Raw genomic sequence first — 24,666 nt, 5'->3', positions numbered from 1 at the left:
CCCAGGACTCCTCAATGATTCTGCTCCATGGATGGACTGGAAATTTGAAACTCAGATGGCGGATCTAATCTCACCATTGTGATCCCTGTGGAAAACCATGAAAAACAAGTATAAATGTGACTATATTTTGAAATAGCAAAATTTTTACCTTGGGAAAATTTCAAGGCTCATGGTTCCGCTCCCTGTTTTTACTGAAATCATGGTTCCACGTGCATTCTGCAAATGACTGAAAAGTATAGAACTCTGATGAAGAAATGGACAATGCTACTGTGCTCGTGGCAACGAGAGGTGTAAAATCCATATAAAATTTGTCAATTTTTGACAAAGTGAAAATTTTTCCCTCCGGCAAAATTCATGGTTCCTGCATTAAAATATTAATTAACTGTCTCGAAAAGCATGCCTACCTTCTGCCTCGAAATCCGTGCCATGCAATCTCTCTCCTCTATCTTGAATTGCGTGCATTGGCAAAAATGACTATTTAAATTAATTTCCTTGGCGGATTAACCAATGTGATTCTGTTAGCGCATTGGTAAAATGGACAAATGGTTAAGGAGAGGTCGGGGGTTCAAATCCCGCCCCTATATATATATATATATATATATTTTTTTTTTATAACCACAAATGTATTTGAATTGGGGGTCGGTTCTGCATTGGGCGGCCCGCCCCTTAAAGCCCACATTAACAACATTATCGGCGTACTAAATATCGGCGATCGACCTTTAGAATTGGCGCTTACGCATCGACTTGTTTAAGGTATTGGCGATCAGAGTTATATATGGTGCTGTTATCGCATATGTATCGACGCGATATACGGTGGTTTCGCCAATATATATATCGACGATATATGAAGGGTTGGGGTGATAGGGTGTGGGCCGAGTCCACCACCGGTGGTCCACCCACTCCGATATACGATGTTTTAACAATATATGGTTATGATATATATATGCGGAGGGTTGTGGAGAAGGGTTCGGCGGGGGTTATGGCCACCGATCCCAAAACCATATATTGACTTGTTTTTTGGTTGTGATTGCGATTAGGCTGGTGGGGGTTATGGCCATTGGCCTTAAAATATTTATGCGATTTGTTTTATAGGGTTGGGGTGATTAGGCCGGTGGGGAGTTATGGCCCGTCGGCCTTATAATAAATATTATGTGTCATGAAATTTTTGGGGTGGTGGGTATGGTGGCCTACCACTTCATAATAAATTATATTTGATTTTTATGAGGAAGGGGCGTTCTGAAACTTCTAGAAAATAAGTATCATTGGGAAAATTAATGAGGCAACAATTTAGACCGATTTCAGGAGCTAGATTCATGCCTTGGGGTCGGTCAAATTGTAGGACACTTAAACCTGGCCCACAACCCAACTTTGACCAAACTTTGGCTAGCCCATTCTCCCTCATAGAATCTCGGTTTGACGAACCGTTCGCACCTCCATGATCAGGACAATGAGACCTATGCTCTTGTCCTGGTTTGAAGTCATTCTGAGCACTTGATTTTTGAGCATTCATAAGCCTTCTTTGTTCTGTGTGTCTCTCTGGAGCCACCTGGATCAAATAGAGATGTATTACAATTTCTTTTCTCAACTGAGCATAACGTACAAGTGAATAACCTATCTCTCTACTCACTAAGAAGCTTTGACCCAGACTTGGTCAATTTATACATCTTCTTGAGCCCTTATTTTCTTGCCCAATTCCTTGAGAAATTAGGCCCCTATTATTTAGGAATTTCTCCATAATCGATTGTGCAATTCTAAAGGTTGATCATCCAACTGCATGCAACACCTATACACTCAAGAATAATTTACAACTGATGTTACATTTCCTTGGAATATCCACCACAGCTAGGGAACGCGAATTATCTACATGCACTAGCTATTTTGGGTTGGTTGGTCAGTTAACTGGATGATTACTGAGTTTGACTGAAGTCCCATTGCACAACTGACCTTCCACTAGTTTGTCTAATAGTTGGAACTAGTTTAACTAAAAAAAACTTGAGAAAACTGACCTTGATTGCTACAAATTAGCAACCACACATGCTTAAAGGAACTCTAACTCCTCCAACTTGAATTCATTGAGTAAAATGGGTGACATAAGCCATGTCACACAATTTAGCTGCATCTAACTTATCTACTGATGTGGAAATTCAAATTTTCTCAATTTAGTCAAGGCAAAATCAAATTAAGAATTTCTTGCTGCACTTTTCAACACTTCCTCTCAGTAAGAAAGGGATTATCAACCACCTGTATCTTGCACTTGTGGAACTCGTACTTCCCTCTTGACGAAGCTTTTGTCAAAATGCCAGCATCTTGTTCCTCTATCAGAATGTAGTGTAGTAATATTATCTGCCTTTGCAAACAATATCGTAAATGGTGATACAAAATATCTATATTCTTGAATTGATTATGAAATACATGATTCTTTGAGAGATTGATGCAACTCTGATTATCACATTAGATCACAGTTGGATCGATCTTCTAACCAAACAATCCAACAAGTATTTTTCTCATCCAGATCGCCTCACATGTTGCTTGACTTGCAACCATGTATTTTTCTTTTGCAAAGATAAGCATCATCGATCTTTTCCTCCTACTGTACTAGGAAACAACTGTGACCCAACATTGAAAATTCCACCTGATGTAATCTTTCAGTCTGATGGACTCCCCAACCAATCTGCATCTGTGAAGCCACAAAATTTTACTCCCTCTGTCTGTTTGTGCCATAGTCCAAACTGGATAGTGCCTCTAAGGTACCGTAAAATATGCTTAGCTACCTTCCAAAATAATTTTGTTGGCTTAACCATAGCTTGGCTCCACTGGTTTACTCCATAGCACATGTATGGTCATGTGTTCAAAAGATACATTAATGAAGCCACTAGCTACCGATAAATGGTAGCATCCACTTCTTCACCTAAAGTGGCATTCTCCTTCCTCTAGTTGGTCGCTAGAGGTGTCTCCGTGGGTTTACAAATCTCCATGTGGAATATTTTTAGTATCTCATTTCTATACTTTCCTTGATACACAAATATTTATCCATCGCCTTTCCATACTTCCAAACCGAGGAAGTTGTGCATGAAACCCATGTCCTTCATTTCAAATTCAGTTGCAAAGTCCTCCTTGTAAGATCTAATCAACTCCTCATCACTAGTTAAAATCAAATCATCAACATATAAGACAATAATAAGCAATTACCTTCTACCAAGATATGATATAGGGTTTCATCCACTTCACTTTTGGTGAAGCTCAAACCAGTGAGATAGCTATTGATCTGGGTGTACGAAGCACGAGGTGCTTGTTTGAGACTATACAATGCTCGCTTTAGTCTACACGCATGAGAATCTCAATCAAATTTCTCAAAACCTTCTGGTTGCTCGTTGTACACCTCCTCCTCAATAATACCATTGAGTAATTTTGGTTTTACATCCATATGGTGGAGCTTCCACTCCATTTGCACAACTAGAGCAATAATTTCTCTAATCGATGAATACCTTTCTACAAGAGAAAAGGTCTCCTCATAGTTAATTTGCTCAATTTGAGAGAATCCTTTGGCCACCAATTTTGCCTTATACTTCTTTATGCTTTCGTTTGCTAGATGCTTAACCTTGAGGATCCATCTTGAACCCATAAATGATTTATTTGGGACCACTTCCCAAACACTATTCTTTACAAAGGATTCATATTCCTCCACCATTGCATCTACCCATACAGGTTTCTCTACTGATTCTTAGAAAGAGGATGGATTAGTATCTATAAGCTCAGTAATTAGAGCCATGTAGATAGTGTACCGATCAGGTGACCTTCTCTTCCTGCGTAAATTTGAAGGAGCTCCCACATTCTCCCTCGCATCCTGCACAAGTCTATCAACTTCCCTAGTCCTTTTCCTACCTTCTCTAGATGGTTCTGGTTGAGTGGATGTATCCACTCTCTACTCCTCAATTTGTGGTTGCTCCACAACTTCTTGAGCTTCCTCCTTTGGAGATAAAAGCTCCTCTTCTGGTGGGATCTGAAGCTCCCTCTCAAGAGAGCACCACATCACTTTCTCCTCATCAAAATTTACATGCCTTCACACAAATATCATTCTGAGGGATGACAAGTACACATGGTAGTTGTGTAGAGTTTTTGTGTAACCCAAAACTACCCCCATCTATGTTTTTGGCTCAAGGTTCTTCCTTGAATTTTTGGATACATGGCAGTAAACAGAGGCTCCAAAAATCCTGAAGTGCAACACATCTGGCTTTCTCCCTGAGAAAGAATCCTCTGGTGTAATCATACCAAGAATCTAATGAGGAATCCAGTTCTACAAATAGATTGTTGTGTTGCATGCTTCAACCCACAAATGCAGAGTTAGGCCTTGGTCATGCAACATTTCCCTCACTACTCCCATAATGCTATGGTTCTTTCTCTCAACCACCCCATTTTGCTGTGGGTTGTGGGGTGATGTTAATGCTCGTCGAATGCCTTCTTTTGTACAAAAATTCTTGAATTCATTTGACATGTACTCACCTCTATTATCACTCCTGAGAGCCTTCAACTTCTTGTTGGTTTCTTTATCAACTAGTGCTTTGAATTCTACGAACTTGGAGAATGTCTTATATTTCTTCCACATGAAGAAGATCTAGCACTTTCGTGAGAATTCATGTACAAAAATGACAAAATATTTGTGTTTGGAAGTGGAGGTTGTCAAGAAATGTCCACATAAATCATAGTGGATCCTTTATAGGAATGCATGTGCTTTGTTGTCCTGATCATTGAATGTGGATTTTGTGTACTTCCCCAAGGTACATCCTTTGCATAAATCCTACTTCTCAAGTGATACTTTGGGGAGGCCAGTGGTTATTTGTAGCATAATATTCAAGGTTACATGATGCAAATGGCCAAGTATTCTATGGCAAAGTTCACCGACATCGCGAACCTGCACTTTCTCTGCCTTAGTGTTCAATGGAATACAGTCTTCCACATCTAGCTTATACAGGTTCTTCACACGAACCCTGATATGCTCCGCATGTCCCGTGGCTATGTGTCTCAGGAATGATTTTCCTTTTCTGGATATCACATCATAACCATTGTTTTCCAAAACTACAAAAAAGATGAGATTCTTCTTTAGGCTTGGAAACATGAAATCCCTGAGTCTGAGAGGGGAGCCTGAGTCCCTTTGAAAGGTGACTATACCAATCTTGGTCATGCTATATCTTCCTTCATCCCCTAGCTCGATGTGCATTTGGATATCTTTCTCTTGGAGGTCACTAAAAAAGTCTCTACACCCTTTCATGTGGAACGAGGCACCTAAGTCCAAGTACTACACGCTCCCCATCATTGTGTTGGCCATGCATGCGATAAAGGTAAATTCAAACTCAAACTGTGAATCCAAGGCTTCAAATGTTGCTCCTCCTGAGGTCTTCTTTGTTTCCTTTTTGTTTGGACACTTCATGGCATAGTACCCTAATTCATGACAATGGAAGCATTTAATTTTGGACAAATATTTCTTCTTGCCCCCTTGGCTAGATTCTGGTTTGGTTTGAGATTTCTTTCCTTTTCCTTTATTTCCCTTTCTAACCAATGCAAAGTTTTCTTCATCCTTTCCCTTGGATGAAGTCCCATCTATGGTATTCCACCTTATTTCCTCATGTACCAAATCAGACCAAAGCGTTCCCATTTCAGTAATTTCTCCCTCCCGTTCACTGAATCTTGGTAGCTATGGCAGCTCTTGGGAAGGCCCAAAATGGCTAGCCTTACAAAGTGATCATCTAAAACAATAACAACAGATTCTACAAGATCATCACTAACTTATTTGAACCTACTTAGATACTGCGGTATATTGTCATTCTTCTACATCTTGATATTTCAAAGTTTATCCTTGAGTGACAACTTCCTCTGGTCACTACTATTCTGGAACAAATATGTTATTGCCTTCCACATTTCATAAGGAGTTTATTTCCCATGGATATTGGTGAAAATGTGGTCTCATAATCCCTGCAATATTATTCTCTTTGCCTTGGCTGCATCTTTTTCCACTGAGCAAGTTTCTAGGCATCTGATTCTGGTGGTTTTGCCACATATCTCTTGATGTATTATATCAATTCATTTTCATCAAATACCGCCTCCATGCGATCCTTCCATGCGATGAAATCAGATCTTCCTTCCAAGGCATACTCTAGCCTTAGCTCGTTGAAGGTCATATTCTCAGATCTGTAGAGATATTGCTACACTGAACTGCAAATTTGAACCTCCTGAGAAACAACTTTGAAATTCCTTCTCTATTGTGAATCCAGCTTCGATACCATGTATAAATTATGGTGTAGATTTGCAACTTCTCATGAAGTTTTAATCAAAATAACAAGACACAAACCTACTCTATCGCTGTATGAAATTCAATTCACAATTTAGAAAAAAAATATCAGACATGCAATTAGAAATAACACGCACACAATATTTTTTCCAGGGAAAGAAATATGCTAAAAAACCTAATGCCTTCTTGAATTAGTCTAATGACTAAAGATGTATTACAATTTCTTTTCTCAATTGAGCACAAAATGCAAGTGAATAACCTATCTCTCTTCTCATAGAGAATCTTTGACCCATAATTATTCAATTTTGGCCTCTTCTTGAGACCCTATTTCCTTACACAATTCCTTGATAAATTAGGCCCCTATTATTTAGGAATTTCTCCAAAATGGATTGTGTGATTCCCAAGGTTGAACATCCGACTGCATGCAACACCTATGTACTCAAGAATAGTCTACAATTAATGCTAAACTTCCTTAGAATCTCCACCACAACTCGAGAACTAAAATTCTCTGCATGCACTAGCTATTTTGGGTTGATTGATTAGTTAACTAGATGATCATTGAGTTTGACTGAAGTCCCATTGCATGACTGACCTTCCACTAGTTCCTCCAGCAGTTGGAACTAGTTTAACTGAAAACAACTTGAGATAAATTACCTTGATTTCTACAAATTAGCAATCACACATGCTTAACTGAACTCCAACTCCAACTGAAATTTATTGAGTAAACTGTTAAAATTTGGCAGCTCAGGGATGAATTTTTCCTAGAAGAAATAATATACTTCAGTTTTGTTTGAACCACCTATAATAAAATTTCATTTCTGACAATTCTAATATGACTTTCCAAAAATAGTAAGTCACATCTCAATTTGGAAGTGAATTTCCAAAAATAGAAAGTCATGTCTAAATGATCAATGATGATCTTGACATATGGAATCCACTTTAAAATCAAATCAATCATTATATTACAAGTCAAGAATTAATATATTTATCCTTAATAATATTATTTTTATGATACTATTATTTATAAAATAGTCTAAAGTCATTTACCTTTAATGGATTAATAAAAATCGAATTCTCTCATGGAATAAGTAAATTAAATTGAGAAATCTCTTACTTGGAAAAATCAAACCTCTCTCTTGGAATAAACTAGTAACTCCACACTTAAGAGAATGTAATTCTCCCTCACTAATTCAATGTATGACAAAAGTGTAACTCCTCCTCATCAAATGCACTTGTAAATCCCTCATTCAACTCCATTTGTAACTCTCACCAAATATTCTCTCATGTCTAAGTGTAACTCTCTCTCTCTCTCTCCATAATTCAAATTGTAATTCCTCAAGGCAAGTGTATCTCTATCTCTATTCTTGGGATGTGTTACACTTCTCCTCAAGTAAATCCTCACTCATGGAATTTAATTTGCCTATTATTGGCTCAAGGCATGAATTCATTTTGTAACTCCTCCTTTTTCATCTATTTAAGCAAGAGGAATTTAGAGTTGAGAGAAGCATATTCATTGGGAAGAAGGAGAACTAGTTTTGAGTGTGTGTAATAGAAGTGTGAGAGAAAGTGAAGATTAAGAAAAAGGGAATAGTTAGAGAAAGTGTGAAGGAAAAGATCTGATCAATAGAAGGAGATATTCAAGCAAAGAGAAAGAGCACTTCAGCTGCAAGTTGATCAGACATTGGTGACTTTATTCATTCTCTCTCTCTCTCTCTCTATGTACTCTACTGAACAATTGAAGAAATCTAATAGAAGAAGAATAATTTGGGTTTTCCCCTTGTGGGTTTTAACCTAGTCATTGGAACTAACTCTCAGTGTCTCATGCTTATGCTTGGTTGTCTTCATATGATCCTTAAGTTTATGTTCTATCTACAATTGCTGATCTGAAAAGTTTAGAAGAAGAAATATGCATTCTAAATAATTGCAACAACATAGAACATTTATTTTTCTACAAAGTACCTTCGGCTTTCTGTAAAGTACATTTAAATTCATGCAAATTACATTAAGCTCCATTCAATTTTCTGTAAAGTACATTCATTTTTCTGCAAAGTACATTTAGTTTTCTACATAGAACTTTCAAGTTTATGCAAAGAATTTTTAAATTTATGCATAGAAATTTATGATTTTAACATAAACTGGGTGACACAAGCCATGTCACACAAGTTAATTGCATCCAAGATGTCTGCTGATATGGAATTTCGGTTTTTCTCAATTTAATCAAGTCAAAATCAAATTGAGAATTTCTTGCTTCATTTTTCAACAACTAGGGTTTCTTACAAGAGGTTTTGCAACTAGGGTTTCAACAAGCATGCAAACTAGCTCCACTTAGCTGTCTGAGGCTCCATGTCAACCTTGATGGTAGGTGGAATAGTAGGTAAATGGACATTTAACACAACAAATAAATATTTCCACTCTGTTCATCAACCTATACAAGTCACCATATCATTGCAACAACATTAGAAACAAGCATTAGGGTTTCCACCAACCTTCTTTATTCTCCTTGTAATTTATCTTCTATCAATATGTACATATTTCTCATCATAATTCCTATATTTATGCAAAGGTCAATTGGGCATGTATTAGTCATTAGACATGAGAGAATAGCGAGAAAGGTCAAGATTCATGAGGGTAGATGAAAGGTCACGGAGAAGGTGAAAGGTCACCCTCCTCACCTCTATAAATATACCCTCATGCCTCATTTGTAAAGGACTTTAGCACTTGAGCTTGGACTAGTAGTAGATAGTTGATCTACACTTGAAGAACTAGAGACATTCAACTCTTGGTAGCTAGTAGGTTGTGTTGTGGTGAGGCTATGATTTTGCAATGGATAATGGTACGAGTAGCCCATGTTACACTATTGGGCTTTGATATATTGCAGGACATGTACTTATATTTGCAACAACATTAATAAGAAGTTCTTCATTCCTAACTTTGATTCCCATGCTTACTCATAGTGGTTGTATCGATTGTTTGGTATTTTCACTGTATTTGTATGTGTGCTTTCATACAAGCAATATGTTATGGACTAGTTTGTAGCTATTGCATGTGTTTTTGATTTTGAATCTATGCTTCTTATTCCATGCCATGCCGGTGACCTATTGTGAACTATTTTTCAATTAACCTCTGGCATGTTCTTGTTCATGTATGTCTGAGACAATTTTAGCTCATTGATCCATCTCATGGAATACTTCTTCTTCTTGTTGTTGCTGTTACTTTCTTGTATCTCAATTTGTAGTTTGTATCTTGGGTTGACCTTGTTCCCATTGTCTAGGAATTTCATCCTTTTCCTCGCTCTAAAATATCTTCATTTTCAAAGCAAGGAGCGAAACCAACATGATGACAATCGGGCCTACATACTAGATGGGGCTGTTATCCCAAAAAACATGATGTCTAATTGGGACTTCACAATAGGGAGACCCCCTAGCTATTGGCAGTACATTCCAGCCCATCAATGCTTCCCTTGAGTCTGATTACAAATAACAACCTTATTGATAGGCACATAATGGATAAGATCACGGTCCTATAAGCATTCCCTTTTTAGGGACAGGGAATTCCATGCATGACTTCACACATAGCTATCAACTGCTCTTTGTTAAAGGATTGATGACACCTGAAGGCTTCGAATGCTCACACCACACACCAGATTTCTAACTCAGTGCATATCACAACCACACAGTGGTTATCTAAACATATACAAATGCTCTCCTGAATAACAAGAAAGAACACAACAAATTATAAAAGGTTTCTAGGAAACTCACTAATAGAGTTGAATCATATATAAATAACCGCTAGAAATGTACCAATCAAGATGAATATCATTGATGTGTCCAACCTTCAAAGCCAAGATTTACCACATTATCACAACACCATGACAACAAACAGAATATGGCTCATCACCTTGTAAGATTCAAATTCAATGCATATATAACATAAACACATCTTACAAGAAGTGCAGGGATATAAAATTAAGTCTTCCCAACTCATGAAGCTGTGCCTTACACAATAGAGCACATAGAGATTTTGGACCAAATTCCTAGGTAAAATGGATGTGTAGACCCATCACTAGGGTACATATCCAACTGAAGGCATGAAGAAGCCCCTCATATAAAATCATAGGTCAATAATAATGATAGAGAAGGAAATCCTCAACATTATCACATTGCACATAACCCATGTCAATGTAGCCTATCTTCATTGTAATCATCATATTGTAATAAGAATAAATTCTCATGCTAAATATTGCTGCAATAAAATCAAGATTCTTGTTGGCTATTCCAATGCCTTGAAACATTGCACTGTATGTTATTCAATTGTGTAATAATAGTAACACATTCATGTATTTTTCACAACAACACCATTTCAAACTAGAAATGTATCACTGATTAATTACCAGGATATATATATTAGAAACACTTATCTTGTAAATCCTTGGGAAAATGAGTCTACGACTATGATTCTCCACCCAACCGTAGATAGTTGTAGACATTTTTCACTTGCACCTATCATACTCGAGCCATATTTTAGAGATTGAGATGTCTTGCTCAAGGAATTGTATACCAATTGATGGATGAAATAGGGAATCTAGAGGTCCTCCTACCTGCACCCACCAACCAAATAGCAATAAAAAAGTCTTCAGGGAATTAAGAGGATTACTACCTCCACCTTGAACATGTCACACATTGATTCCACCCACTAAGGGGACTCGAGAATACATTTCCAAATGGAATTAATCAAGCAAATGAGACTCCAAAGCTTCCTGCTAGGACTCCAAGGGCTAAACCTCTATCCAGGTTGTAAAGGGACTCTAGACAAAACCCATATCCACCCTCCAACTCCTAGGGTATCCTGATATTTACCCTCACTTGGAGAAGCTCCTCCTGTGCCCTTATTGCTCAACCAGAAAAAAAAAGCAGCTCCTCTAAGATCCTTGGAACAGACCAATAGTGCTTCCAATGTTACACTACACTATAAATAAGTTCTTCCTTTGTTTTCTAGTGTACATGCATTCTTCCATTGCCCAGCCCACGCTCTGTCATGTCTCGCTGGTAGTTTGCTTTAGTAATTAGAATTATCCTAGGTGTTCTTAATTTCTCTTCATTTTCCTCCTTCCCTCTACCCTAGGCTATCCAAACAAAAGAATTGATTTTTTTTCTCTCCTAGATGTGTGTGCTCCCCTGTATGTTGTTGTCTATTGTGGTTCTTCTCTATGAATTCTCCCTCAATCTGCTACTACCTAATTCTATGCATAATCCCCCTCTCTTTGTACTCTTTTTGCGGCCCAAAAATTAAGAAAATTAATGATATCAAAAACACAAAAACCATCCTTTAATGGATGTCCAAAAATATTCCAATTTCTGTTACAGTAAGTAAATTAAACATCTGAAGAAAGTAAACACCTAGTCTCTGGAATCCGTGTTCCTCACTTAACCTCATTTTTAATTTGAAAATCAAAATACATAAGATGTTTTTCACGGAGTTTATAAGTAAAATACATTTGGGACTATCACAAACCCCTTCCCCTTGAGGGAACACGATCCTCAATGTTCACCGTCCATATATGTGTAACACAGGAAAAAAAATAAAATACAAATACTTTTTAATGGATATTTATATGCACAACTCTATACAATATTTACAAACATATATACATTTGTTTCAACCAACACACAAAAAAGGATATGCTTCCCTCACCAAGTCAGTAATTTCCCATGTGGCTTCTTTTAGCCCATAGTGCCTCCACTTCACTTTGACTTGCTCTATTACTCAATCTCAAAGCATGAGGTTCCTTTGGTCTAGCATCCATAGTGGCTCTGGTTGGAACTCTCCCTATGATTCCACTTGTAGCATAGACTAATCAATCACATGATTAGAATCCGTCACATATATTTTAAGTAAAGAAGCATGTAAAACATCATGGAATTTAACTTATGGAGGTAAGGTTAGCCTATAAGCCACTGGTCCAATACTTTCAAGGATTTCAAATGGCCCACAATATCGTGGTGCCAACTTGGCACATGAACCAATCCTCAACGAACTTTTCTTGGGATTAATTATCAAGTAAACATGCTCCCCAACTTGGAATTATTTATGTGCCTTGTGTTGGTCTGCATAGGTTTTCTGCCTATCTCATGTCAAATTCAAATTATGTCTTATAATATGCACTTCCTGCTCCATCTCTTTCATCATATCAGGTGCAATAAGGACCTTGTTTAATTGATCATTCTATCTGATAGGAGTATTGTAGTTCCTTCCATAAAGTTCCTCAAAAGGGACCAATTTTATGGATTCTTGGTAGCCATTATTATATGAATATTCTACAAGTGGAAGATACTTTTCCCACTTCTTTTTTTGGTGCATTACATACATCCTCAACATTTCTTCAAGGATTCGGTTCGCCCTTTTTGTTTGTCCATCCATTTGTGGATGATAAGAAGTACTAAAGGCCAACTATGTCCCCAAGCCCGCAAACCGTTCCTTTCAAAACCTTGAAGTGAACTTAGCATCCCTATTTGAGATGATCTTATTGGGAACTCCATGCAAGCTCATAATATCCCTTATGAAAATTTGAGCCACCTCACTGGCTGAGTCGGTGGTTTTGACCACCAGAAAATGAGCCACCTTGCTCAACTTGTTAATCACCACCATAATTGCATCATGTTTTCTGAAGGTCCTCGGTAAGCTTGCAATTAAATCCACAGAGATCACTCCCACTTCCATTTCAAAATGGGAATTGGCTGTAATAAACCTGTTGGATGTTTGCACTCAACTTTCACTTACTGACATTCTATGCATTGAGCAACAAAATGAGCCACTTCTTTCTTCAAATTTGGCCAATAATAAATATTTTTAATGGTTGTGAGAGTCTTTTGGTACCCGGATGGCCATAATATGGCATGTCATGGAATTCTCTCATGATGAGCCTCTTCAAGTCATCACTATTTGGTACATAGATTCTGTTAGGTCCCTATAATACTAGTGATTACCCCATTACTATTGTAGTTGTATCCCTTATTAATATTGTTGTGCCCCTATTGTCCTCATATTGTTATTACTGTGCCCCATAGAATCCCTCTATTGTTATTTTTGTGCCTTTATATTATTATTGTTAGGTCGGCTTGGTTATATTGTGACTCCTTAGACTCCTATATATAGAAAGGAGGTTTTGTCATTTGAATCATCCAAGAATTGTTCATTTATATAATGTAAAGGAGGTTACCCCCTCGAAGAGGCTGAATTCTAAGGCGTTGATCTATCTTTTCTATCTTTTTGTGAGCTGGTTTTATATCATTTGGTATCAGAGCTTTGAATTCTAAGGTTTCACTGCTCCAAACAGGTCATCGTGGAATTTGTGCTATAAATTTTTTATTTTTTATTTTATTTATTTATTTACTTTTATTTTTATTTTTATTTTATTTTATTTATATTTTATTTATTTTTATTTATTATTATTTATTTATTTTTTCTTATTTTTTATTTTTTATTTATTTTTATTTTTATTTTTGTAAGGCCCTCTTTCCTATTATGAGAGCCTCAACCTATTATACACTAACAGATCTATTTTCCCGCTGGTTTAAAAGTTAAAATTAAAAGAACTTGTTGGTATTCTCACATAGCTTTAAACATTTAACATCTTATCATTTTATCATAAACAACATAAGTTAAGGTGAGAATTCCATTGATATCAACTTGACAAGAGTAGTCCATGGAAAAATACCTGTTCCGGTGGTTGATGATGATACCTTTGTCTTATAGCTCCAGCTGAACACTCCTTCTGACCGACCCAACCGGATTTGCTTCCCAGCCAACTAGGAAACAAATTCCTAGCCCAGGAAACCTCCACAGGTTCCCTAGCCCTCCGTGCCCAAGTCCAACCAGATATAGTGTGTCCTCAAGAAGAATGTGCAAAACTAGATAATGATACTTTCCTCCACTCAAACCCAAGAAACCTCCACAGGTTTCCAAGGTCTCCCAAAATCATAACAAGGCCAAACAATCACAACCAACCCCCACAATCCTAAGCAAGACTCCAACCCCCCCCTTTTCTTCCTTCCCCCTTCCCTTTTTATACCCTCTTTCCTTTCTCCATCTCAACCACCTCTCATTAATGTCATTAACTTCTCATCCATCCTTAGTTGACTTCTCTTCTCCCAAGTAAGCTAGGAGTACATTTGGAATTGTGACATGAATATAAAATTGAGAATTTAATGGGAAAGGATCATGTATTCTCCCAAGTAAATCTGAAAAGTACATTTGGGAATGTGAAGTGTAATTACATGGAGAGGACCATGTCTTCTCCTTAGTAAATGTGAGGGTACATTGGGGAATGTGAAATGAATAAATATATATTGATGATAAGATGGAGAGGACTATGTCTTCTCACAAGTAAATGTGAGGGTACATTGGGGAATGTGAAATGAATAAATATATATTGATGATAAGATGGAGAGGACTATGTCTTCTCACAAGTAAATGTGAGGGTACATTGGGGAATGTGACATGAATACATATATTTTGAAATAATGGAAGGAGACCATATCCTACATAATATTCAATTTGAGAAGGTAAGTGGGGAATTTGAATAATGGAAATCATAAATTTATATTAGACCAATATTTCTCAATATTTTCAGATAATGTAAATATTAACAAAATTTGTAGGATAAGATTTAAGTGGGGCATTACATACACCCCTCCTTCAGAAAACTTCGTCCCGAAGTTAGAATGAAAAGATACAAGGAGTTTGAAAGCATAGCAAACCAGAGAGAGTTATAGCATTAAAATTCGATAAGTCAGACAATGACATTACTTCCCATCAAGAGTCTCCAACTGATCTATATCTTCCTATCCACCCTGGCCTACTTCCATTCCCACCCTATCCGTCCTCTGCTGCTTTATTAGTGGCAACGACCATACTAACCACTGATAAAACCGACATGGTGGGAGCGTCGAATACATCGACCTAACTTCCCCAGCAGGCAACTGGCAATCGTCATCGCACGTCTAGGGGGAGCGTTCAGCTGTCCTCCCCACAATTCCAGGTTTCGGAGGATACACGGTGGGAAACACCTCCACCCCTCCTTCAAAGCACGGACCACACTACAGAGCTGGTTGGACTTGTCATCGAATAATCCAGTCAGGTCGTCTTGCCACCTGTCATTTGCATTTTACTCGTGTCATAAGAGTGTATATCAAGTAGATACCAAATGCAATAGAACAATGTACATCGTACCTTTCCTCATTGGTTGTCTCGACCTTCCCCAATGGAATAGTAGATCTTGGCTATCATATGGTTCTTTCCAATCTATAGTTTAGTTCTCATCCATGCATATATATAACCACAAAATAGATATAGATACATGATCTTAAACATCATGTTTATTAAGCCCAGTGTCCACTTGTCAATTTTTGTTGTTCATACTGGAATTAAATCTTACATCAGATAAATCATAATTTCACTAAGTCATCGATTAGATAAATCATATCTATATAAGCCTATATGATGCAATAATAACTTTGACAAGTCATGCACTAGATAAATTGTAACCAAGTAAGTCATACATTTGGTTATACATCCAACATTTCCATCATCAATACCAAATCCATCAATTGATTTTCAAGTGTCCAATCAAATGTATATAATGTTCATAAATAACAACATGGAACTGCACAATAGAACCTTAACATATGTGGCTATCTATGTTAAAATGGGCATCATAAACGCTCATGTGTCATCCTCGTGGAACCCCTCAATAACAATTAGAGTTGAAACAGATTCAACTGTCCATCATGGAAAATAGAATTTGAACCCGTATATGCTATAAGGTGGTACCAAAACCAAGATAATAGCAAGAAACAAATTAGTGCACTATCAATTCCACTAGGAGGTGTTAGTATAAGTTTTATGCATATAATTTCTTTAAAACCTTAGTGAATAGATAAGTCCCAATCTTCCAAACCCATTTAATTAATCTTGAAAATAAAATAAAAACTCCAAACTTCAGAACTGTTTCCAACATGATTTTCATACTTTATTTTTTTTTGTAAATTGAGAGGAATGTCCTGTAAATGTCAAAAGGTTCAAATTTATTATATATTTAATCATTGTTTACTAGTACTAAAACAATCTTGTGATATATATTGCAGCTCACAATATGACCAGACAATTGAAAAATAATTAAATGAACGGAATAATTTCCTTTTCCCTGTTGCTATTAGTATTTCCTCTAAATGGCACCGCATTTCTAAAGATGCCTACTCCTTTCATAAGTGGCCAGTGACCACAAAGTTGCGAAGAAAGTTGAGGGTCTTTTTATCCAAAACTAGCAACACATTACTTTTCACGATATTTTTATTCAACACTAGAATAAGGTTAAAAGTGTATCCTAATATTTTCACTAGTCTTTTATTGACTAAATAAGCTTCCATTCTAAAATCCCAAATTCTCTACGAATTGATCTTCTCATTCAATTTAAGATCATTAAAAACAACTGTCAAAGTAAGCCTTACACAAGCCCATAGTATTCAATCTATATTTTCACTAGAAAATTCTACCCCACTAGACCATCTTTGTAAGGCCTCCATCTGTTATGCACCATGCAATAATTGTTGGCATCCTCTTTTCCTCAACCTTAGATTACATCATGTCAGACCATTTTTCTTTGGATTGTTTGCTTGCTGGTTTTATTGTTTTTCCTTGTTACCTGTACCTATTCATTATTAACTATTTTCTTGATTACTTTCTAGATTTCTTCGTCTTAATAACAAATAACATGACAAAGCATACTTAGTTACAAGACTAGGCTTAATATGTATGGATTAGAAGCAACCGTTACATTGAATCTCACCATGCTAGATTGATGCATTCTAGTGAAAATCGATTTACCTGATTGACTATTTATCATATTTCCTTAAAACTGCAAAGCTTGGTTCAAAGGTTTGAAACTTCCATAGGCAAACACATAATGCAATCATCAAAGTTTCCAGATAAAATCATAGACTCAGTGGAAACAACCACATTGCTTGATAAAAGGATGTTACAATCCCATTTCTGAGTAAGCTATAAATTGATAGTTCTCATCTGTATTTTAGTAAAAATTTGCTACTATTATAAGTCAAAATCATGATGAAAATGCGGTTTTAGATTTTAGATGGTGCAACTAAAATAACAATATTGTTTTGTCAGATTCATAAAGCTACTTTGTGATAAAAAGTGACTATTTCAGGTATTTTAATTGTATTGAGCAAACCATTGCACCATCACATCACCACTTCCACAGTAACGATGCATCAGGAAGCACAACATAAGTCTATTTCCCATTTAATCAAGTTTCGTATAAATCATAAGCACTTACGCATTATGTTTCTCTTAAAATGCACAGCTAATGAAGTTTAAATTTTCATAGAATGTTCTGTGAGTTTCAATCTAGCTAAAGTGGTACATTACAAATGACCAGTTAAACTTCAATCTAATCCCTCAAAGCCTTTCAAATCAAGAAATTCTCATGACTTGTACCTTTTCTAATTGAGCATTAAAACACATAGAAATTACACCCCTTTTTTCTGCTACCGTCTAATATCGTGTGAATTTTTCAAACTTCAACGACCACTGCAATATGTTTTACAAAGATCAGGTTGACAAGTAAGGAACTCTGTTTTAATCTAAGAAGATATTGTAAGGGTAGATAATGAACAATTTAACCATAAATTAGCACTTCTCATGGAGAAGTAGATAAATATCATCATATGCATGCAATGTTAAGATTAAAATTTGTACAAAGATAAAGCTTATAATGGCCTTGGTGGGCTTAATGGTTAAGAACAGGTATTTCCTTGTAACAGGTCATAGATTCAAATCTAGAGGGGAGTAGAGAAGGTAAACCTCCACCGACTTTAGTAGTCAAATCACTGCAAGGAGGCGGATCCCTTGTCTCAGAAACAAGGGGTCTCATAAACAAATTTCGTGTCTGACTTGACCATGACTTATTATTATTATTATTATTCAAAGGGAGAATCTAACTCTGTTTGTAAAAAAGTATTTGACACAGGCATAACATCAACATAGAACCAACTTGTAGTAGAAGTATGTTGAAGATCTGTTTTAATATAAAGCCTCTTTCTCTCTTTTGAAGCCATGAAGGTACGAGGGAAACACTATTCAAATGCAATGACGCTGGGATAATCACAAAGGACTCCTAGCTTCTTTGGAGATGAGCCTAAGCGCGTTGGGTCAACAAGTCATGCTATATATGGGAGCCTTTAAATGTAAAGAAGCTGGAAAGAAAAAAAACTACGAAAGGCTCCCTAACTTCTTTGAAGATCGGCCTTAGACAATTGGGTCAATATAACATACCATATACAGCAGACTCCTCGAATCCGAAGATGTGTCCAAGCCTAGGTGATATCCCCTAACTGTAGTCGTCTTAGTCTAGCCAACAAAAGACCAAATCATCTTCATGGCATGAAGACAGTTAATCACTTGAAGATGGTTGTTTGGAGAACAGCTTGAAGATAAATATAATCTTGTAAGGATATTGTCACCGTGCAAGAACTGTCTAATGATGAGATTAATTAACTGGAAGACAACTGCTCCCATGGTGATGGAGGTTTGAACTAGAATTTGTCAAAAACAATAAAAATCAATAATATTCGAAATTGCAAGAATGCGAGCTAGCTCCTATAGATAGTAACACTTAACAGAGTCCAGTAGAAATTGAACTACTTTTAGCTCCAGTTTCCTTACAGAAAGAAGAACCGAGAGACTCTAGAGTCTGGAAAGCACGATTGGACCCAAAGAAACAATTTATTTTGTCATGGACTATTACTAGCAACAGAGACCTGACAGCAGAAACAGAATGAAGTCCCATCCGTTAACTATATCAGCTAATAATGCTGCCTGGGGTAAAATGCTTGGCAATGAATCTCTACATATCCATCCAATTTGTATGTAGCTTTGGCTGTACTCAGGTTCTTTATTTAGCTTTTATGGTCTATCACGTGCAAGTTTCCAAGTGCTATTTTGCATATTAAGTTTCTTCCTGCTCTAGAAAACTAGAAAATTGTTTGTGTATGAATCCCTTTCATTAACAAGGCACACTCTACAGTCGCTACTGCAATATGATTTAATCTTCAACATAAAAGGGGGTAATGAACTATCTATATGAATGATCACTGATATCCCTCATGTCAGAAAGTTGAAAAAAAGGGGTTATAAAGAGGAACAAATGTGGCCCCCTGAGCTTGATAACAGGCCAAGGAAAAAGGATAGAACTGTGCTCCCACTCTAAATCTCGGCAGTTCTTCAGCAAAGGATAAGCATATTGCAGAGGGCAACATTCCACAAAGTTACAAAGCAAAAGATGGATCTCAGTTAAAGGCTCAAAATCAATAACCTGCAAGGATAAGCAAATGAAAGAGGAAAGGATCTACACAGACATCAGTGTAAGGTAAATCATCAGAGGCTCTGAAGCATATGACGAAGATCAGGTAAAGGGTCCAAAACCATACATCAATACAGATCAAGCAGGCTGCAGAGAACAACACCCTACAACACCATAAGTAGAACACACATTATTGACATTCCGGAGGCAGAGGATGGACATCAACCAAAGATTAAAATACAGTAGCCTGATATTTATGCAGGTAGTCATAAACAGACACAGACCACGCAGGGAAATAAAGTCCATTGAAGAATAAGCTTCTGAATTCAGTTTGTCTAAAGTGATGCTTTCTGCAAGTTTCTGGGCTTACAATTTTTTTTTTCCATGACCACTGTATTCATTGATGATCATAACAATTAAACCAGAACCTACTGCCACACTATACATCTTCATGAGCATGTCTGACTAATGGATATTGGTCAGACAATAGTTTTTCCGCCATTAGGAAACAACATCATAGTAATTGTGACTACATCTCCATCCTATTACCAACAAAGCCACAAAATTGAAACCTGTTTCTAAAACAGAGATCACAACTGATGATAAATACTATGATATGAAATTTTAATTACCGATAAACCAGCAGATACTAAAAACCATTTCACCAATTATGGAAACGAGTTAGGCCACGATTTTTGTTTTGATTTTGAGTTAGTAAAGTTTAGGGCTCAGAACGAGCCATGTTCTTCCCATGTTACTAACAGTTTACAAGTTCATGATTTTGTGTTCACAGCTATCTCATGACCCATGGCACTCTCTAGAGGTGGGGAGGAGAGCAAATTATAAGGCTCACTAATTCGCCCCTAAATAGAAGGGCCAGGTTACACTCGAGGAAGAAATGATATATGGTTCTCAATCCACCCAAGGGATAGAGTAGATTTTAATACGCTTGGGTCAATACACCATAAGTCTAAGTAATGGGAAAATATGAACTACTTTGTGGATTCCATAATCATTACTTTGCAAGGAATAATAGGAATCAGCATTCCTGGATACCCAGATTCATGCTAACACTTGAACTGTGTCCAGAACCAGCCTATCAACCCAAGAAATAATATATAATACTCACATCTACCTTGTCAAAAGATAGGATTCTCCCTACTAACTGACCCTGGTTCAATACACATTAGATACAAAAAAATAATGACTACCATTAACAGCCTGAGGACCCCATATATGATCTCTTTTCAAGGGATTTTTGAAGTTAGCTTTCTTGATTATCTTAAATCCGAACTCTCTGCCAACATTCAGGTGTTGTGTGTAAGAGACCTCCCCTCCCTTTTCGGTTACAATGATATGTTTAAACACCTTAAATAAATTAGAATAGATTCATCTTTACCCTGGATTCATTACACATTGAGTGAGAGCACAAACTGTTGAAGTTTGTGCCACAAGTCTTTTGATGCCCCTTCAGTCCTTAATAGTTTCGTAGTTAAAATGCATCTATGCTAGTCTCGAATAACTTTGATGTGGTTAATAATGCAATCAATCTCACTTCTATATCTTCCAATTTGCCATCACTCTGCCAATCTCAATGCTCTGCCTCTTTAGCTAGTCTTGATTCCTGGTGGCCAAATTCACATTAAAGGGCATTCTATTCTAGAACATAAACTCCAGCCCCCTCCTTAGTTTTTTGTATTCCGAAGAAACTTGCCTCTTGTGAGTATCGCACTTGGACTTACTTTTGCCATGACCACAAAATTTTCTATCTTCGTAGCGTATTGAATGTCAAGAAATAAACTATCTTCAGTGTTTTGTATTATATTAAAGTTTCTATTTTCATGATGTATCACACCGAAGCAAAGTTTCCATATTTGTGGCGTATCGCATGAGAATAATATTTCCATTTCATTGTGTATCACAGCTCAACAGTGTTTCTATTTTCTCCTTCATATGCCACCAAAATATTTTTAGCGCTGGTATTTTTTATCTTTTATGTGTATCTTTTAATTGTGGTAATATTCATTTTGTATTTTATCTGTTCTCTTTTTTGAAATTATAGCCATATTCTTAAATTGCTCTTAAGCAGTATAAACTCAAGCACAAACTAGATAAGAGAATCGAAATTACAAATAGAAAAAAAAATCACTACAGTTTTGACTGATTCTTGAGCAAGCTTGACCATGTCTGGCGAGTATCAGAAGTCTAGCGAGTTTGACTAAATTTCACCAAGTCATGCCAAGTTTGGGAAAAGCTTCACAGCATTCCAGCGAGATGAGTGAAGTTGGTGAGCTTCCTGAGTAATTGCTGAGCCCTATTACTTCGATCATGGCCAGTGATACTTGGTATATGGGAAAATAGACATCATTCAATCCAAGAGATGTAAGTACCATAGAACACTACATTAATTTTGTTTCCAAATTTTATTTATTTTTTTTTTTTTTCTTTTTTTTTTTTTTAGAGATCAGAAGCAGGATGATTTAGATCATGAAGCAACCGCCATACAAGTGCCATACAACAAGTGGTCACATCTATATCCTCTGAGTGAGATATAATGATGTGGAAAATGCTGATCCCTTACAAACCACAGCCATGTGAAAATTACCCAATGATAATCAGAAGTTGTGGCAAACTCCTCCATAGGATGGCTTAAAAAATGAGAAAAAGGTTACTGCCATGGAGACTGGATGTATCCAACAGAATGTGAATCCCAGCCTCCTTCAGGTTCTTTTCTCTTCAACAGCATTACTGTTGAAGCTGTTGTCTGATTAAATGATCTTGTATGACTCTCTGTTGAAACACGACTGTCAACAATAGCAAATTGCTTAGAATCTCTAACTTCTAAACCAACTGTTCGAGGACCTGCATTTAAATCAAGAATTGGTCTTGGCCATTTGCGAGGGCCTTCCATGCCAGAAACATCAGTGAGACCCATCACATAGGGCCTCGCACCTGGAGCCGAAACTGCACCTGCAGTAACAAGCTGAGAGGGAACTGCAGAAAAACATGGTGTTCCCAAGGAATCTCCATACAATGTTGGCCCTCCTGAGAAAGATGTGGAAGTCATTGAAAAATTTGAACCAAAAGAAAATCCTCCATATGGGAATGTCGGTTGTGTAGCATTTGGGTATGCAATAGCAGGAGCTGACGTAATTACTGACCCTCTGTAAGGATCGCAATTGTATGTAGGTCCAGACGCTGAAGTCAGGACTGGGTAAGACCGTCCAGTTCCATCAGAAGGATACGAGTGTATAGCAAGACCTGGATGAGAATTTCCTGGAGGCAAACATGATGTTAAATTTACCACTTCCCCATTCATTCTCCAGCCAGACAATGGGAAACCCGAGTTCCCTTTGGTTTTGGTCAACCCAAGGTTACAAATTCTTGGTTAGTAATTTTTTTCCCGTTATTAAGAGTGAGCTACGAGAACCCATTGAATTCTATCAAAGTTCAAAGTGTGGGGGCACTGGAGACAACTTGCCATAATTTCCAGATCGGTTTTTAACATAGAAAAGTCTTGACTCAAAATGTCGGAAACATTGTAAGCCATATCTGTAAGACTAAGTCTCCTCATTAATCTAAATATATAGGGTACAGTACTAGTTCTAACTTCTGAGTCATGAGAAACACGAGTGTGGGATGCTGGACTAAATCTGTCCAAAAATACTTCTCAAACCCCCTATATCCTGCATAAATCTCACAATGATAGAGGTGGAGCCTGCCTCTCAGCTGGTTTGCCCCCAAAGATAATTGTGCAAATGTGCTATAGCTTGGAATAATTAGGATCTGTAAGGAACTGACGTGATGGCTAATAGACGCTCAGAGAAGCTTAAGTCTTGAAACCAACTACAAGTGAAACATCTCTATTCTGTCCATAGTTAGCTCAGATGTCTGTAACTGATACAGTGCATTGTTCGGAAATTTTTGTTCTGCTGCCAGAATCAGTCATGTTGGCTCAGAAGACGTGACATAACGCAGGAGTACCTGAGAGGGCCATTTTTAGTTTCTCAAGGAAATGTGGGGCTCAGTGGTTTTCAAATTGACAAATAACGAAAAGAATTGAAAATAAACTGACAGCAAGTTTCAATACAACTCTTGGTACCCCAGAGGGCCGTCAATTTTCAAGAAAGAATCCTGCTTTGTGGCCTGTCAATGAGTATGCGTGGTATGGCTGTAAAAACAAGAGAAAAGATAGGGTCATTGTTTTCAGTGGATTGAATATTTCAGCAAATTGCTTCTATTAAACAGATTGTAAAGATAATCTGTTGCTTTATTTATAGTTCTATGGAGGTTTTGACTAAAGGAAATTGTGATTAACGCCTGTCTTTTTAGACATCCAAAATATATGATATATCAAACTTCAGTTATAGTGAAAATACATTTAGCGGGCTTGGTTATGGATAAACATTGACTAATTCACAACACACATTTGTTCGACTCGGCGTGTTCGTAAAATCATTGGATTAAATAAGGTTACTAGAGTTGCTTCCTTCGAATAATGATGAATTTGGTGGAGCTAGAACTGCCGCTACCATAGCAGGTTCTCGCTCAGCGCCCCCTTCTCCCACCAGGGATCCACCAATATATAGCCCTCTTCGTAGCGATGGATTTCCTGGGGATCGAGAAGGGCTCTGTGAAAAACGAGTCTCAAACGGATGAAAATCCCGTCACTGCACAGGCAAAACAAGAACCTCTCACTATTGAGCAAATGACGAGTCCCGCTGCATCCGCCCCTGCTGAGGGTAATAAAATGAATTTTTCGCAGGCTTTTAGCCTTTTTAGCAAACATTTGAACGAGAAAGGAATCGGCAACGCTGCCGTAGGCCGTGGAGAAAACGTTTACCTTGGTAACGGGAAAGAGGATGTCAAAGGATCGAAACCGGTAAATGAGGAAAATGTCTCCACCCACCTTGGTTTATACTCTCAGCAGACAGGCTTTGGTTCCCTGCGCCCTTTTCCTGGAGCAGAGCAAAAGGGTTTCGCGTCCACAACAGCTCAGCCGTGGCTG

The 24,666-nt window shown here is 37.3% G+C and overlaps 1 protein-coding gene across 1 annotated transcript; it reads right to left on the bottom strand.

Moving 5' to 3' along the window:
* Positions 1–22,158: 22,158 nt before the first annotated feature.
* On the bottom strand, positions 22,159–22,991 carry LOC149239255 (uncharacterized). Its single transcript, XM_089367098.1, has one exon. The coding sequence runs from the start codon at positions 22,975–22,977 to the stop codon at positions 22,327–22,329; it is 651 nt and encodes a 216-aa protein (XP_089223224.1). The 5' UTR covers positions 22,978–22,991; the 3' UTR covers positions 22,159–22,326.
* Positions 22,992–24,666: the final 1,675 nt, after the last annotated feature.

This window comes from Pinus tabuliformis, chromosome 8, assembly GCF_031772625.1.
Source record: "Pinus tabuliformis cultivar Carrire ecotype Pingquan chromosome 8, CPIR1, whole genome shotgun sequence".
NCBI lineage: Eukaryota > Viridiplantae > Streptophyta > Pinopsida > Pinales > Pinaceae > Pinus > Pinus tabuliformis.
This window is presented reverse-complemented; position numbering and strand designations above follow the sequence as displayed.

What these genes read in the sequence shown, in the direction of transcription:
- LOC149239255 (XM_089367098.1), bottom strand. Translation starts at nt 22,977, where the DNA reads ATGAATGGGGAAGTGGTAAATTTAACATCATGTTTGCCTCCAGGAAAT.